Here is an 18,443-nt window from a genome sequence, read left to right on the forward strand (position 1 = left end):
AGCGTGCTGGCTGCGGCGGCCATTGGAGGGTGAACCAACAGCAAAGGAAGACCTTTCTCTCTGTCTCTCTCTCTGTCCACTCTGCCTGTCAAGAAAAAAAAAATCAGGAATGAAAGGGGACATTACTGTTGACCTTATAGACATCAGAAGGATAAAAAGGAAAACTGAGGACTATATGCCAGTGAATTAGGAAACATGGATGGAATGGACACGTTCTTAGATGGATACAAACTGCTGAACCTGACTTCAAATTAACAAATCTGAATAGACCTATATCAGGTGAAGAGACTGAGGGGGCAGATGTGGTGTGGTAGGTTAGGCTGCCACTAAGAATGCCCACACCCCTTACTGGATTGGCTGGGATCAAGCCCCACGTCCGCTTCTGATACAACTTCATGCTAATGTGCTCCCTGGGAGGCAGCAGATGAGGGTTCAGATTCTTGGCCACCCATGTGGAAGACCCAGATGGAGTTCCTGGCTCTTGGCTTCAGTCTTGCCCAGCCTCAGGTTTGTGGTGAGTAAACTAGCAAATAGAAGATATTCACTCATTCATTCATTCTGATTCTTTCTGCCTTTCAAATAAATAGATAAACTTTCTTTTAAAGAAAAGAGATTGAGTTAGTAATTAGAACTTCTACAAAGAAAAGCTCAAGGACACATAACTTCATTGCAAATCTAAAATAATTAACGTCAATAATTCATTAAGTCTTCTAAAATATAGGGCAGAACATTTCCTAGCATTGTATGAGGTTAGTTTTATGCTGATACCAAAGTCAGACAAAAATATCACAAGAAAAATTATAAACTGGTACCTAATGATATAGATTGGAAAATGCTCAGCAAATACTAGCAAGTATAATCCAACAGAATATATGAAAAGGATTCCATATCTTAACCAACTTGGATTTATCCCAGGAATGAAAAGTTGATTAAACATATCAAAGTAAATCACTGTAATGTGCTGTGTTAATAGAATGAAAGAAAAGATACGTGATCATCTCAATACATACAGTTCTAAAAGTATTTAAAAGCTAGAATAACCTTTCAGTATAAAAACATGGAACTTGGATAGAAGGCAACTCAATAACCTAATAGAGGACAACAGTGAAGATCCCCTGGCTAACTTCGTGCTGAATTATGATGGATTGAAAGCTTTCATCCTAAGATCAAGAACAAAGCAAGGGTGCTTTCTCTTACCACTTTTATTCGATGTTGTTCTGAAGGTTCTAGCTAGGGAAATTAGGTGAGAAAAACATATATTTTGGAATGAATGAAAGAAAACATTCTCTTTTTGGAGATGAGATGATTATCTTACCTGTAGAAAATGAGAAAGAATCCATGCACAAAAAAATCTACTAGAGAAAAAGTTCAGTAGTTTGTGGGACACAGATCAGTCTGCCAAAATTTGCTGTATTTTCAGACTAGCAATTAATAATCTGAAAATGACATTAAGGTAACAATTCCATAAACAATCACACCAAAGAAAAATACTTAGGAATACATCTAATCAGAATGAAAAGGCCTGTACTCTGAAGCTACAACATATTTTTGAGTAATTTTAAAGAAGATCTAAGAAAATGGAAAGACATTCTGTGTTTATGAATCAGAAAGTACAGTGAAGATGTGACTGTTCTCCAAATTTATCCATGATTTTAGCACAATTCCTAGCAAAATCCAAGCTGGCTTCTTGCCAGAAATTGGCATAAGGTCATATGACAATTCAAGGGATCCAGAATAGCTAAAACAATACTTAAAAAAGGAAAAAATCGGGAGGACTCAAACTTCCCAATTTCAAAACCCAGAGGCAGGCATTTGGCCTGACAGTTAAGATGCTGGTTAAAATGTCTGCATCCCATATCCAAGTGCCTAGATTTGATGTCTGGCTTCAGCTCCTGAGTTCTACTTCCTGGTAATGCAGACAGTGGGAGGCAGCAGTGATAGCTCAAGTAATTGGTTCCTGACACCCATGTGGGAGGCCTGGATTGAACTTCCCTTCCTGCTCTACTTTCAGTCTGTTGCAAGCAAAAACTCCACAACAAAACCCAGTTCAAACCTATGGTAATCTCAGTATGGTACTGGAGTAATGATTGACAATCATTGGAATCAATGGAACCGACTTGACACCCCCAAAATGAACCCTCACATATAGAGGGTTATATAGACTATATGTTTTGAAAATTAAAAACACTGGTGCATCCAAGGAGACTGTCAAGAAGGTGGGACAGGTGTGTGGCATAGCAGTTGAGTTGATACTTGGAAAGTCTGAATCTTAGATCAGAGTACCGTATTTGATTCCTGGCTACCCTGCTTCCAATCTAGCTTCCTGCTAGTGTGTACCCTGGGAGGCAGCAGGTGATGGTCAGGTATTGGGTCCTTGCCACTCTTATGGGAGTCTCAGATTGAGTTCTGGGCCCCTGGGTTAGGCCTGACCCACCCTAGTTGTTGCGGGACTTTGGCGATTGAACCAGCAAATGGAAGAATTATCTCTGTCTTCTGTCTCTGTATCCCTTTAAAATAAAATAGGTAAATATTTTTTTTAAAAAAGCTAAGACAACTCACAGTATTTGCAAGTCTTGTATCTGATAAAGGTCTAGTTCTTAGAATGCCCAGAGTATTTAAAGAATTCTTAGACTTCAAGGAGAAGGGAATAAACATTCATGAAATGAAGATATATAAATGGCCAGCAGTCATAAAATGATGCACAACATCTGAAGTCATTAGGGAAATGTGAATGAAAACCACAATTGGATGCTACTTTAGCCACTTAATAGGATGGTCATAATAAAAAAAGACATACACTGACAGTTGTTGACATAGATAGATAGAATGGGAACTCTCCTACATGGCAGGTGGGAAGGTAAAATGGTGTAGCCAATGTGGAAAAGAGATTGGTGGTTCCTCACGTATGTTAAACATGCCTTAACATAAGACCCAGCAGTATCATTCCTACTTATAGGTTCAGGAATTAAAAAACAAACATGGTTGCACAAAAACTTGTTCCTGAATGTTCACAACAGCATTATTCATAGCAGCCCCAAAGTGGAAATAACCCAGGTGGCTCTTAAAGGATGAGTATGTGAATTGGTATTGTGGTCTGTCTACACCATGGAGCCTTATCAGCATTAGGAAGGCATTAAAGCACTGGTACCTGTTACAACATGGGTGAACCTTGAAACCAGCAGGCTATGGGCAAGAAGTCAGATGCAAAAGGCCACAATACTGTGTTATGCATTTGTATAATTCTGAACATTTTATACAAATGCACCACACAGTATTGTGGCCTTTTGCATCTGACTTGTCCTAGAGGAGGAGGAGAAGGAGGGGAAGGAAAAACCTGGACCCCTTTTCCCTTATAAACCCCAGTCTAGACAAAGACTGCACGTTCAGCTCTCTGCTCTCCCCTGAGCTGCCCGCCTGGCCTGCCAAGTGTATTTTCTCCATTCAAACATGTCACCTTGCTCTCCCCCAGTCCGAGTGACTGGGCAAACTCTCTCTGTCCCTTCCATCCTGACGGATGCCCTGTCCCCAGTGAAACCTTGCTACTTTGCTCTCTGTCTCACACCTGAATTCTTTCTTGCATGAAGACAAGAACCCCACATGACTTCTCTCTGTGACAGAATCAGATAATGGAGATGATTATAGAGCCTTGTGAATGACTATACTAGACACCACTGGATTGTATGCATTTTATGATAAGTGGATTATATTTCAGTTTTGAAACAGAACCATATTATACACAGGTGCCAGAAAACCAGACATGCTGCTATATGGGAAAAGAATGAAACATCTGATTCTTCTGTGATCAAGGTCAGGGTCAGTGGTGAGTTCAAGAACCATGTATTGTCTTGCCTGTGATCTCCCCCGTTCAAGTGTGTTCTCGCAGGTATTTTTAGCATCATGAACTTGTTCGACTCATAAAATTCTTTAATAGTCACTAAGGATGCTAGATGAAAAATGTATCACGTGCTTGGTGAAGCAGGGTTTCTCAGACTGGACTTTGACCATCATCTGTTTTGTTCTTTGTTCTTTGTTCTGTGAGATCACGAGGGAGCCTTGTGCAAGAAGGCTCCTTGGCCTCTGCATCTCCCCTTGGCACCCTTTCCCCAAGCTGTGAAGAATGATGGTAGAACATTAAGCAGCGCAGACAATTTGGCCAAGTTTGTCGTTCTCCACTGCTTCCCTCTTCCTTAGCAGCACCCATGGCCTTGTACCAAATGGCTCAGCCTTTCCTTTTCATGGGGCAGCCCTTCTGTAGCTGACGTAGGGGCCTTGCATGTGTCTCCAGTGAAGTCACACTGCGAGGCCACTCTACTCTCCCACCTCTTCCTCCCATTGCAGAGCATTCACTTCTTCACTAGGGTTGTGCATGGGCAGTGCAGAGACTGAGCAGGAACTGTCTCAACAGCTCTAGGTGGAGGACTCTACAGACGCTCTTTACCGTGAACCATTATGCTTTGAGGATCACATGGATTCCGCACTGAAGATCGCTTCCATTTCTGGCCCCATTCCCTCACTTGATAAATGGCGGTCTATTGAATCCTACTCCACTGCCTTTTTGATAACGCTTGTGGGAGTAAAATGTGGCAGCACAAGCCAAATCAGAGTCAAAGTGTGAGAAATATTGTTCTAGGGGCCGGCGCCGTGGCTCACTAGGTTAATCCTCTGCCTGTGGTGCCGGCATCTCATATGGGTGCCGGTTCTAGTCCCGGCTGCTCTACTTCCCATCCAGCTCTCTGCTATGGCCTGAGAAAGCAGTAGAAGATGGCCCAAGTCCTTGGGCCCCTGCACCTGCGTGGGAGACCCGGAAGAAGCTCCTGGCTCCTGGCTTCAGATCTGCACAGCTCCTGCCATTGCAGCCAACTGGGGAGTGAACCATCGGATGGAAGGTCTCTCTCTCTCTCTCTCTCTCGCTCTCTCTCTCTCGCTCTCTCTCTCTGATTCTCCTTCTCTCTGTGTGTAACTCTGACTTTCAAATAAACAAATAAATCTTTTAAAAAAGGTACAATGCACAAAAAGGTCAAGTTGCCCTCCTTCAGCTCTTGTTCACCAGGGAACAAAGAACTGCACAGAAAATTTCTTGTAAAGTTCCTAAATAGTTGTATCACACATTAACAGTGTGAACTAATTAGAGATCCTCTGAGAGTAATCTGACGTTTCTCTCTTGCACATTTTAGAATCTTTTCTTTATGTTTCACTGTGGTGAGTTTGATTACAACGTGTCGTGATGAGGATCTCTTTTGGTCATGGTTACTGGGGGTTCTATGAGCTTCCTGTACTAGCATGTCTCTGTCCTTCTCCAAGCCTGGGAAGTTCTCTGCTAGTATCTCAGTTTAACCTCCCTCACCTACACAATAGGGGTCATCGTTTCTAAATGGCAAGAGTTGTTGGGAAGATGGAAGCAACGTGTGTAATCATGTACCATTTGCCAAGCATTACTGTGCATTCTTCATGTTATCTCGCTTGTGTAAGTACTTAGTATAGTGCCTAAAACGTAATGACCTAATAAAAGGAGGAATTAAAGATGTGTATGGCAGGGGCTGGCGCTGTGGCATAGCGAGTAAAGCCACTGCCTGCAGTGCCGGCATCACACATGGGATGTCAGTTTGAGTCCCCATTGCTCCACTTCCAATTCAGCTCTCTCTATGGCCTGGAAAATCAGTGGAAGATGACCCAAGTCTTTGGGCCCCTGCACCCATGTGGGAGACCTGGAATAAGCTCCCGGCTCCTGGCCTTGGATCAGCTAGCTCAGCTCTGGTCATATTGGCCATTTGGGGAGTAAACCAGTGGATGGAAGATGACCCCCTCCCCCACCTCTCTGTAACTATCTTTCCTTCTCTCCTCTCCTCTCCTCTCCTCTCTCTCTCTCTCTTTCTATTTGAAAGTCAGAGTTACACAGAGAGAGGAGAGGGAGAGAGAAAGAGAGAGAGAGGTGCAGGGTCCCAAGGACTAGGGCCATCTTCCCAGGCCATAGCAGAGAGCTGGATCAGAAGTGGAACAGCCAGGTCTCGAACTGGCGCCCATATGGGATGCCAGCGCTTCAGGCCAGGGCATTAACCTGCTGTGCCACAGTGCCAGCCCCATCTCTGACTTTCAAATAAATGAATAAATCTTAAAGAAGAAAAAGTAAAGGCAATGAAGAGAATACTTAGAAACATATGGGGCAGAGGAAGAAGTACCTTAAGAGAAAAGAAGATCTCTTGTTACACAGATGAGAATATGGTGCAGATGAGAAGATTATGAGAAGAAAAGTTGCTGGAAGTGACAATGTGGAAACCTTTGAACCCTTACAAAACACCCCAAAGGGCAGACCTGAGTTTTATTGTGAGAACCAATGAAGTGACTAAAACAATTTTTAAAAATAAGCCATTGGGTTAAGACTTAATGTACAAGGGGCCGGTGCTGTGGCACAGTGGGTTAACGCCCTGGCATGAAGCACTGGCATCCCATATGGGTGCCAGTTCTAGTCCCAGCTGCTCCACTTCCCATCCAGTTCTCTGCTGTGGCCTGGGAAAGCAGTGGCCCAAGTCCTTGGGCCCCTGCACCTGCTTGGGAGACCAGGAAGAAGCTCCTGGCTCCTGGCTTTGGATCACCACAGCTCCAGCTGTAGCGGCCAATTGAGGAGTGAACCATTGGATGGAAGATCTTGCTCTCTCTGCCTCTCCTCTCTCTGTGTAACTCTGATTTTCAACTAAATATTTCTTTAAAGAAAACATTTAATGTACATGCATGAAGCAGAAGAAAAAATGTATACTTAATGTTTAGAATTATCAATTACTGCTGATTTTCTGTAATTTATTTCTGATTTCAGCTGAAAGATTTAATGATTATTACTATTTGAAGAGAGTTATGTCACTGGTAAGCTCTTGGCATGTCTTTGAGGTGGATTTCAGATTCACAATAGACTGATCCTACCACACTGCTGTTTACACAGAGGCTTCATTCAGAAGAATGTTTACTGGGCTGCATGTAGTACGTGCAAAGTAACGGTGAATGCAGATTTTGCTGAGCGTGAGCTTAACCTAATTTGGGGAATCCCTTATAATGAAACATGCAGAATTATGAATATAAAAATTGCTCCAGCCCCTCCCAGGACCTTGGAAGGGGCACGTGCAAGCGTAAAGCCTTGAAGCTTAGGCTCCAGTTCATGATGAATCCAGCTCAGCTGGCACTCTTTTCTGGACTCTGTAATGCAGTGAACAGCATTGTTTTCACTTTAAAAACCCTCATCTTTGGTCATAAGATCACTGGTGTCTTCCTGGGGCAACGGGGATAGCGAAAGTTTCCTTGAAGCAGATTAGCTTTGTCTAATAAAAGAATATGTCCCCAAATAAAGGAGACCAGCTCCCAACACACACTTGGTGTATTACAGCCATTGTGCCAATTTTTGAAGTAACCACGAGTTAGATATGTTCAGATCACATGATAAGAGAATTAGTTTCCAATACCAGCTAGCTCTGGTTTTTGCATCACCATGAAGCAAATGCTTTTTTTTTCTTTGGCTTAAGATGGACACAGAATCTTGAGATAAATGAACTGGTGCCTTGTGTACTGTGCGCCATCCCTAGCTCTGCTCCTACTTTTCCAGCTCATCTCTCTGGCCTTGCTGCACAGATGCTAGCATGGCTGTCACTCATTTTCCCAACTTCCCCCTGCTGGCATGAAAGTCTCTGGAGACAAAGCTTCTGTCCTGTTCCAATTTGTACCCCCAGCACTTAATATAGCACCTGGCACTCGGTGGGCCTGGCACTCAGTGAATGTTCTTAAATGAATTCATTACTTTTCATATGCTGTGATTCCACAGATTTTCTCCCTGTGTTGTCTACAGAAAACTTAAGAGGCCCCTTAGGAGGGAATCTAATGGAATGATATATGTTGAGGCCATTTTTACTGATTCTACCAAAACCACTTGGTGTAGGAGCCTCAGGAACCAGCTCCCCAGTGTATGGGTGTAGGAAAAACAGACTTTCAGTGTTCTTCCCCAAGATCTGCAGGCACTGTTGGTCCATCCTCCACACATCCTAAAACCTTCCCTCATAACCAGAATGGTTATGACTGGGATTCTGAACTACAGAACAGGTGGATAGTCTTTCAACATCAGGTTGAGTGGAGAATCTTTATCTTGAATCTAAAATTCCCTCTGGCCATTGAACATCACAGAATTATTGAGCTGAAAGGGAATAAAACTCACTTTCTGTTGCAGTTTAGTCAGGACAGAACATGTGGGATTATGTTAGAGCAGTGTATTTTCTTATTTTTTTTATACTAAAGTATAAAGGTTCTTAGTATCCACAGATAATTTATAAATTGAGAGTTAAATACATTTTGGAAAAAGCTCATGATCTGGGTGATGGGGAGAGACATGCCCTTTGGCTGGGTCCCAGGAATTATTTTTGCATTAGGATTTAAAAGCAGGTAACCCTGAGAAAGCACCAGAACCTTTTTCTCCCAGAGTACTTTGTGTTAGATTTTTGGAAAAAAAAAATTGAAATGAAGACCTTCTTTGCAGAGTTTATATACAGGACTTAATACCCAGATAAGCATAACTATATACCATTTTTATACACAAATGGTTTTTAAATATGTATTCATCATCTATTTCACTTACACATTGTGCAAAAACTGCATTCCATGCCACGCCTGAAATGTCCCAAAGCTCAGTTCTGTCAGTAAATTGCAACCAAGATTTCTACAAAAAAAGACAGAAGTCAAAGAGAATGAAGAAGAAAAAAGGATATATTTGAAGAATACTCCTCTTTCAGGAGGGATTCTAATTTTTATAGATGAAACAACACTTCCACATTTTATCTACACACTAAAGAATTTACTTGTACTGGAAGATTTGGCTTCTAAATTATACTTGCACTTTTACATTAAATTTCATCATATCATTTTCATATTACATGACATACTTGTACTGCGTGATCTTTACTTCTCTGGAACAGAGTTTCACAACTTGAATGCTATTGACATTTTGGGCTCGACAATGCCTTTCTTGTGGAGGTTTGTCCTGTATATAGTAGGTGGCTTAACAGCAGGCTGGCCTTGGCCCACTAGGTGCCAGCAGCATGTGCAGGGCTGCAAAATGTTACCTGAATACAAAATTGAGTTGGTTGAGAAGCCCTGCTCTGTGGGATTCACTCTGACCTTTGTATCTGATAGCATCTGTGCTAGAGATGAAAAGGACCTGTTACAGAATTTTAGTAACCTTCTACTACAAATGTAAAGTAGAAGCTTCACCCTATTTCAAGGTGAACAGCAAGGTGGTTTACAGGGAAGATTTACTCAAATTCCAAATATGATGAAATTGCAACTTACATAGACTGCAAAAAAGGGAGTGACTCAAATGCACGTCTTTCGATAGACTCCATTTTGTTGCAGGATAAATCTCTAGGAAAAGGAAAACATTGCCTTGATTAGCTATTACCTATATAGTCAGTGGGGATAATAAAATTTACATTTGATGAATAGGAAGGGAGCACACTGATAGTCCGGGAAGAGACAGTTTAATAAAAGTGGAGATACTGCAGGTTCAAGGAAGAGTTGTGGAAGAAACAGCAGAGGAAACTCTTCCAGAACTAGTGATTCACGGTGGAGGGCGTGGGAGTCCACAGCTCGGGACACCAGCAGCAGAATCTACCCACCAGTGCTGGATCGTGAAGTGAACCGAACCTCAATAGCTTGAGACAACCGGCAGGAAAGTAGAAGGAGCCTAGAGGGAACGAGGCTTGAAGCCCCGTAGGCGAAAGTTCACCAGGCTAACTACAGGAGAGAGGAAAATAATAAAAGGGACCAGTACGGACAGGAGTTTCACTCTCTCCGCTCACCTCTCAAAGGCGAGCAAGACAGTGAACAGATGCCATTTTGGACATGCATAATAGCAACCTCAGGGCTTAGAAGACAGAACACAGGAAAGCATACAGTCAAACCAAAGAAAAGAAGAGGAAATCAGAAATCTAAAAAATATTGTTAGGAATCTACAGGATACTAGTAAAAAAAAAAAATCCCAACATTTGGGTTCTAGGAATTCCTGAAGGAATGGAGAGGGAGAAAGGATTAGAAGGCCTTTTTAGTGAGATACTAGCAGAGGACTTCCTGGGCTTGGAGAAGGACAGAGACATCCTAGTACAGGAAGCTCATAGAACCCCCAGTAACCATGACCAAAAGAGATCCTCACCACGACACGTTGTAATCAAACTCACCACAGTGAAACATAAAGAAAAGATTCTAAAATGTGCAAGAGAGAAACGTCAGATTACTCTCAGAGGATCTCCAATCAGACTTACAGCAGACTTCTCATCAGAAACCCTACAGGCTAGAAGGGAATGGCAAGACATAGCCCAGGTACTAAGAGAGAAAACTGCCAGCCCAGAATACTATATCCTACAAAGCTCTCATTTGTGAATGAAGGTAAAATAAAGACCTTTCATAGCAAACAGAAATTGAAAGAATTTGTTGCCACTTGTCCAGCCCTGCAAAAGGTGCTTAAAGATGTGTTACACACAGAAACACGGAAACACGGTCATCAATATGTAAGAAGGTAAAGGAAGGAAACCTCACAGCAAAAGATCACAGGAAGTTCAAAGCATATATTAGAAAATATCTTTGGGAAATGGCAGGGCAAAGTTACTACTTATCAATAGTCACATTGAACGTTAATGGCCTCAACTGTCCAGTTAAAAGACACAGATTGGCTGATTGGGTTAAGGAACAAAACCCATCTATTTGCTGCTTACAAGAAACACATCTTTCCAACAAAGATGCACACAGACCGAAAGTGAAAGGCTGGAAATAGATATACCATGCCAACAGAAATGAAAAAAGAGCAGCCGTAGCCATCTTAATATCGGACAACATAAACTTCAACACAAAAACTGTTAAGAGAGACAAAGAGGGGCACTATATAATGATTAAGGGATCAATTCAACAGGAAGATGTAACTATTATCAATGTATATGCACCTAATTGCAGGCACCGGTTTATTTAAAAGGTTTGTTAAGGGACTTAAAGGGAGACTTAGACTCCAATACAATAGTACTGGGGGACTTCAATACTCTACTCTCAGAAATAGACAGATCAACCAGACAGAAGATCAACAAGGAGACAGTAGATTTAAACAACACTATAGCCCAAATGGATCTAATAGATATTTACCGAACTTTTCATGCTACACTTAAAGAATTTACATTCTTCTCAGCAGTGCATGGAACCTCCTCTAGGATCAACCACATAGTAGGCCTTAAAGGAAGTCTCAGCAAATTCAAAAGAATTAGAATCATACGATGTAGCTTCTCAGACTATAAGGGAACTAAGTTGGAAATTAGCAACTCAGGAATCCCTAGAGCATATGCAAACACAAGGGGATTGAACAACATGCTCCTGAATGAACACTGGGTCATAGAAGAAATCAAAAACTTCCTGGAAGTAAATGAGGAAAACAGTACAACATACCAAAACTTATGGGATACAGCAAAAGCAGTGTTAAGAGGAAAGTTTATAGCAATAGGTGCCTATATCAAGAAAATGGAAGGCACCAAATAAATGAGCTTTCAATTCACCTCAAGGATCTAGAAAAACTGTAGTAAACCAGACCCAAATCTAGTAGGAGAAGAGAAATAATTAAAATCAGAGAAGAAGTCAATACGATTGAGTAAAAAAAAAAAAATGACAAAAAAATCAGCCAACCGAGGAGCTGGTTTTTGAAAAAATAAACAAAATTGACACCCCATTGGCCCAACTAACTAAAAAAGGACCCAAATCAATAAAGTCAGAGATGAAAAAGGAAACGTAACAACAGACACCACAGAAATAAAAAGAATCATCAGAAATTACTACAAGGAATTGTATGCCAGCAAACAGGGAAACCTATCAGAAATGGATAGATTCCTGGACACATGCAACCTACCTAAATTGAACTGGGAAGACATCGAAAACCTAAACAGACCCACAACTGGGACAGAAATTGAAACAGTAATAAAGGCCCTCCCAGCAAAGAAAAGCCCAGGACCAGATGGATTCACTGCTGAATTCTACCAGACATTTAAAGAAGAACTAACTCCAAATCTTTTCAAACTATTCAGAACAATCAAAAAAGAGGGAATCCTCCCAAATTCTTTCTATGAAGCCAGCATCACCTTAATCCCTAAGCCAGAAAAAGATGCAGCATTGAAAGAGAATTACAGACCAATATCCCTGATGAACATAGATGCAAAAACCCTCAATAAAATTCTGGCCAATAGAATGCACCAACACATCAGAAAGATCATCCACCCAGACCAAGTGGGATTTATCCCTGGTATGCAGGGATGGTTCAATGTGTGCAAAACAATCAATGTGATACACCACATTAACAGACTGCAGAAGAAAAACCATATGATTAGCTCAATAGATGCCGAGAAGGCATTTGATAAAATTCAACACCCTTTCATGATGAAAACTCTAAACAAACTGGGTATGGAAGGAACATTCCTCAATACAATCAAAGCAATTTATGAAAAGCCCACAGCCAACATCCTATTGAATGGGGAAAAGTTGGAAGCATTTCCACTGAGATCTGGTACCAGACAGGGATGCCCACTCTCACCACTGCTATTCAACATAGTTCTGGAAGTTTTAGCCAGAGCTATTAGACAAGAAAAAGAAATTAAAGGGACACAAATTGGGAAGGAAGAACTCAAACTATCCCTCTTTGCAGATGATATGATTCTTTATTTAGGGGATCTAAAGAACTCTACTAAGAGACTATTGGAACTCATAGAAGAGTTTGGCAAAGTAGCAGGATATAAAATCAATGCACAAAAATCAACAGCCTTTGTATACACATGCATGGTTTGAGTTCTGTGCTCCCGGCACTGGCCTCCCCACTCTCTGCCATTGCATGCATTTAGAGAATGAATAAGCGAATGAGACCTCTTTCTCTGTTGCACTGCTTCTCGAGTAAATAAATAAAAACCTTTAAAAAGAAAATAGTAGATTAAAATACCCCCCATTTTAAATCATCTTTCTCTTACTCACAAGCTTTTAATGACACTCCATATCTCATTATGAACTTTGAAACCCCTCAGCCAATATTCAAGTTTGTTTGCATATCTTTCATTGCTTCCTAAGTCCATCTCTTGTAGCCAGACAGTCTAAATCTTGATCATTCCATCAGACAAATCTTTGCCTAAAACAGACTCCCCCCCCCTTTTTTTTTCTTGATTTTACAAATAATGGCCATGTTGTAAACCTCAGGTAAAGTTTTAGAATAACTGTGCTCTATCTGTGGTTCCTATGACACCCTGGAATGGCACAAAATGGCTACTATGTATAGAGGAACAAAGGTAAGGTCAGGCTACAACTGAGGGGCTCAGCAATAATGGTATTTATTACGAGTTTACATTCACATATGCTTGGAAGTGATGTATTGTATGCATCCACTCATCTAAATACACAACGGTCTAGTGAACTGATCACGGCCATAATCCAGTTTTATAGATGAAGAGATGGAATCCAAGCTAAATAACTTGTCGAAAGTCACAAAGCTAATCACTGGGAGACCTGTGTTCAAAGCCAGGCAACCTGGCTCCAGAATCTATCCTTAAACCTGTTGTATCATCTCTAATATGTTGGGATGAGGGCTGTGTTGAAGAGTGGGAGTAAAGCAATGAGGTAATAATATGGCAAATGTCAATAAATAAAGAATCAGGAAAAGGAGTAAGGGCAATCACATGAGACCGTAGAAGGGACAGAGAGAAGAAGAGAAGGAGGATCAGGAAAGCTCACAAGCAAAGTGGCCACTTGGGAGGTGAACCAATGGCAAAAGGAAGACCTTTCTCTCTTTCTCTGTCTAACTGCCTGCCAAAACACACACACACACACACAGTCAACATAAGGTGGGGACTTGAGGAGGGCTCAGGAGGCTCTTGAGGAAAAGCTGCTGAGACAGGCAGGCTGTAGGGAACCATGAGGAAGGGAGATTCTTACAATATGCTGAAGGTGCCGTTGTAGCTGTTGGGCTCTGGTACAGGAACTCTGTGAAGCTTCTGCACTGGGCTGAGGCCAGTGCACGAAAGTGTCTCATCTTTGCAGGTGCAGAGCTCACAGACATTTATGGTGGCAGCCGCATTCAGGGGTTGATCTGTGACTTCAGTTAGGGTTGAGTGCTGAGTCTGAACCTGGCCTGGATGCAGATCTGTAGTCTTCTTCAGGGATGGAGAATGGCCAGCTTTTGCAGTGGGTACCAGAGTTCTGGTAAGCTCCATCTTGGAAGGCTGAGCTATGACACTGGGTGATGTTGGGTGCTGAGCTTGATGCTGACCTGCTGTTGGAACTGTCATCTCATTGTCCCCTGGGGACTGAGTTACGAGCTCCTTTAGTGGCTCTGTAGACTGAGTTAGGGTCATTTGCATGGTAGTAGAAGGTGTAGCCTCTGTAGTACGTTGTGGAGTTTGGGTAATTTCCAGGTCCAGAGGCTTGACTGTGACTTGAGGCAGGTTTGTATACTGAGTCTGAATCTGGACTGGAGGTGAAAATGTCACCTCAGGGTACATTGGATAAGGAGGAGGAGATATAGACTTGAAGGCTGTAGAATGTTCATCCTGTGTAGTGGGTACCTGAGTTATGGTTGACTCTAACTTCGAAGGTTCAGCTGTGGCACTGGGTGACATTGGATGCGGAGTTTGATCTTGACTTGGTTTTGGAACTACCATCTCATAATAAACTGGAGGCTGACAGACCACTTCATTATGTGGCCCTGGAGGCTGCCCTGAAGTCTCCTGCATGGTTGGGAGTGGTTCACCCTCCACAACAGATTCTGGAGTTAGGGTAAGTTCTACATCAAAAGGTTGAACTGTGACTTCTGTCAGGGTTGGATGCTGAGCCTGAACCTGGTCTGGTTGTGAAAGTACCTCCTCATGGAGCACGGGAGGTACTTTAGTCTTCTTCAGGGCTGTAGAATGTTCAGCCTTCCTGGTACGCTTTGCATTTATGGTAAGCACTGTGTCCAAAGGCTGAACTGTGATGTGAGGCAATGTTGGATATTGAGCTTGATTATGACCCAGTGTTGGAACTGTCACCTCTTGATGTATTGGAGATTGGGTTACACCCTCCATGGGAGGTTGACTGGAGGTCTCCTGCATGTCTGTAGAGGGTTCAGTCACCATACTGCTGGTTTCTGGAGTTATGGTAAGTCCCAGGTCCAGATGTTGAGTTGTGACTGGAGTCAGGTTTGGAGATGGAGCTGTAGTCTTGCTCAGGTCTGCAGGATGCTCAGCCTCTGTAGTAGGTTCTGTAGTAATGGTAAGTGCCAGGTCTAAAGGTTGATTTGTGACACTGGGTGATAGTGGAGGTTGATTTTGACCCTCATGATGCACTGGTGGCTGAGCTACAGATTCTTTAGGTGGAGTCTCCTGCACATTTGTGGCAAGTTCAGCCTCTGTAATGGGCTGTGGAGTTATTGTAAGTGCCAGATCAAAAGGTTGAAATGTGATGCGGGGTGATTTTGGAAACGGAGCTTGATCCTGAGCTGGTGTTGGAACTGTCACCCCCTGATATCCTGGGGGTTGAGCTATACCTTCCTTAGATGGCCCTGGAAGCTGAACTGGGGCCTCCTGCATGATTGGAGAAAGTCCGCCTTCCATTCCAGGTTGTGTAGTTATGGTGAGTTCCGCATCCAAAGGTTGACCTGTGACTTTGGTCAGGTTTGGTTGCTGAGTTTGAAGCTCCTGCTGGGTTACAGATGATTGAGTGTCAGGGAAGTCTTGTGGCTTGGCTGGGGCTACATTTTGCACTGGAGCTTGTTCTGCATTCTTGAGGGGCTCTAGAGGCTCAGCTGGAGAAAGTTCCATCTTTTCAGGCAGTGCTGGAGGCTTGGCAAGAGGAGGCCCAAGCTGGGTTGGAGAAAATTCAACTTGCTTGGTGGGAACTGTAGGCTGGGCAGGTCCTTCCTGCTGACTCCAGTAAGGATAAACTTCTGGAGTGGGCTTTAGGGTTCTGGTAAGGTCAATATCCACATGTTTTGGTTTGGTTTTAGACATCCTTAAATGCTGAGTTCTGAGTATTTCTTCTGGAATATGAGGTGAAAATGTCATATTCATTGGGATAGCATCACTCATCTCTGGGAAGATATCTGAAGGCTGGTTTGTGTTTCCCTGTTGGAGTGGTAATTGGTAAGCACTCACGGGGCGCTCTAGAGGTGGAACGGAAATCCCCTGCTGGCTTGGTGAAGGTTCCTTCAGTTGTTCAGGCTGAGCTGGGACCCCTGGAAGTGGGGAGTGCTCATCCTCTTCTGGGGGCTTTGGCTGCTGAGCTGTGTCTGCCTCCTGGTCTTTCAAAGGCTCATGCTCCGTAGGGAACACTGAGGCGTGAGCTTGGGCTTCCTGATGGATTGGAGAAGGTGCAGCCTCTTCGGGGGCCTGTAAAATTTCAGCTGTTTCCTCCTGCTGGGTCATAGAGGGTTTCTCATCCTGCATAACTTCTGGAGATTGAATTGGCAGTGGTTCAACCTCTTCAAGAGGCGTTGGAGGCAGAGCTGGGACTGAGGCCTGAGTTGTTGTGACCTCGTGGCTGACTGGAAATGTTTCCACTTCTGCTGCAGGTTTTGGTGTTAGGGTCAGCTGCAGGTCTGGAGGTTTAGTAGTCACATTGGGCAAGTCGTACTGCTGAACTTGATGGTGACCGGGAGGTAAAATGGTCACTGTGTGATGACTTGGAGGCTGGGCTGGGACTTCTGTCTTCTTTCCAGAAGATTCAACCTCCTCAGAAGACTCAGAGGGCCGCCTTGGTTGCTCCTGCTCACTGATATAAGGTTCGGTCTCCATAGGAGGGACTGGAGTCAGAGCTAGGGCCTCCAGCTGGCCTGGAGGAGCTTGAGTCTCCACCAGGGCCTCCACGTACTGAGCAATCTGCTGCTGTTCTCTGAGAGAAGGCTCTGTCTCCACAGGAGGGCCTGGAGGAGGCTGAGTCTCCACCAGAGCCTCCGCATACTGAGCTATCTGCTCCTGTTCACGGGGAGAAGGTTCTGCCTCCACGGAAGGGCGTGCAGTGTGAGCTCTGGGTGCCTGCTGGAATGGGGAAGGTTCCGTCTCTGCAGAAGGGACCGGAGTCTGCTCTGGGGGTTCCTGCTGGGCTGGAGAAGCTTCTGTCTCCAGGGAAGGGCCCAGAGTTTGATATGGGGTCTCCTGCTGGGCTGGAGAGGGTTTGTTCTCTACAGAAGACTCAACATACTGAGTGGGCTGCTCCTGATCACTAATATAGGGTTCTGTCTCCACAGAAGGGCCCGGAGTCTGAGCAGAGCCCTCCTGCTGCGCTGGAGAAGAGTCCCACTCCATGGTGGGCTCCGGAGTTATGGTCAGCGCCACATCTGCAGGCTTGATGGTAACATTGGGCAGGTTATAACGATGAACTTGATTCTGATCTGGAGACCAGTCCGTCCCCTTCTGAATCTGTGGAGTCTGAGCTATGATAGTCTCTTCAGGAGATTCTAGCGCTTGAGCTCGGGGATCTTGCTGTACTGGAGATTTGACTTCCACAGGGAGTGCCGAAGGCTTCTCCGGGGCTTCCAGTTGGCTTCTAGAAGGTTCGATCTCTGGAGACTCAGAAGGCTGAGCAGGCTGCTCCTGATTGCTGGAGGAATATTCAGTGTTCACAGGCAGGCCTGGAGGCTGAGCTGGGGCCCCCTGCTGGCCTACAGATGGGCTGACTTCCTCAGCATACTCTGAGGGCTGAGCTGTGGCATCGTTTTGGGTAGAGAAAGGTCCAGTCTCCTCAGGGAGATCTGAGGTCTGAGCTAGACCCTCTTGAGTCCAAGATTCCACCCTCCCAGGGAATTCCGGAGTCTGCACTGGGGCCTCTTGTTGGGCTGAGGGGAGTCCCACTCCCTCAGGATGCCCCAGAGGCTGAGCTGGAGCCTGCTCCGTGCTTGGAGTAGACTGAACTTCCTCACCTGCCCCTGAGGCTTCTGTCAGCTCCGTGTCTGCAGGTTTCAGTGTGACGCTGGGGAAGTTTGCTTGGAGAGCTACAATCTGAGGTGAGGATGGAGTGTTAGGATCGTGATACACTGATGCCTGACCTGCTACTTCTGCAGTAGCAAATGGATTCTGAGCGGGGGCCTCCTGCTGCAACGGAGATGCTTCTTCCTCGGGCTGCTGCAGGTCTGCACCTGGGCCCTCTTGCTGGGGTGAAGAAAGTTCATCTGGTTCAACGGGCTGTGGAGGCGGAACTTGTTCTTCTTGCTGTGCAGAGGAGGACTGGATGGGCTCCTGAGTCTCTGGATTTTGAGTCTGGCCTTCCATCAGGAATTGAGATGGTTCAGCCTGCTCAGAGGGCTGTGCAGGTTCTCCTGGGTTCTCCTGGGATTCTGTAGGAAAACCACCAGGATAGACCCCATAGTCAGCCGGCAAAACTTGATTTTGACCCTGAAGCTTGGCCGCTTTGTCTGGAGTTCCAACACCAACCTTAGGAAGCCG

General features: G+C 44.1%; 1 protein-coding gene across 1 annotated transcript; it reads right to left on the minus strand.

The window, feature by feature from the left end:
• Nucleotides 1–5,465: 5,465 nt before the first annotated feature.
• Nucleotides 5,466–18,437, minus strand: LOC138846311 (leucine-rich repeat-containing protein 37A3-like). Its single transcript, XM_070061705.1, has 3 exons — nt 13,963–18,437; nt 9,316–9,387; nt 5,466–8,686 (listed from the first exon to the last, which is right to left on the minus strand). Exons 1-3 carry the CDS (start codon nt 18,267–18,269, stop codon nt 8,602–8,604), a joined length of 4,464 nt encoding a protein of 1,487 aa, XP_069917806.1. The 5' UTR covers nt 18,270–18,437; the 3' UTR covers nt 5,466–8,601.
• Nucleotides 18,438–18,443: the final 6 nt, after the last annotated feature.

The sequence above is a fragment of the Oryctolagus cuniculus genome, chromosome 17 (genome assembly GCF_964237555.1).
Source record: "Oryctolagus cuniculus chromosome 17, mOryCun1.1, whole genome shotgun sequence".
In the NCBI taxonomy this organism is placed as follows: domain Eukaryota; kingdom Metazoa; phylum Chordata; class Mammalia; order Lagomorpha; family Leporidae; genus Oryctolagus; species Oryctolagus cuniculus.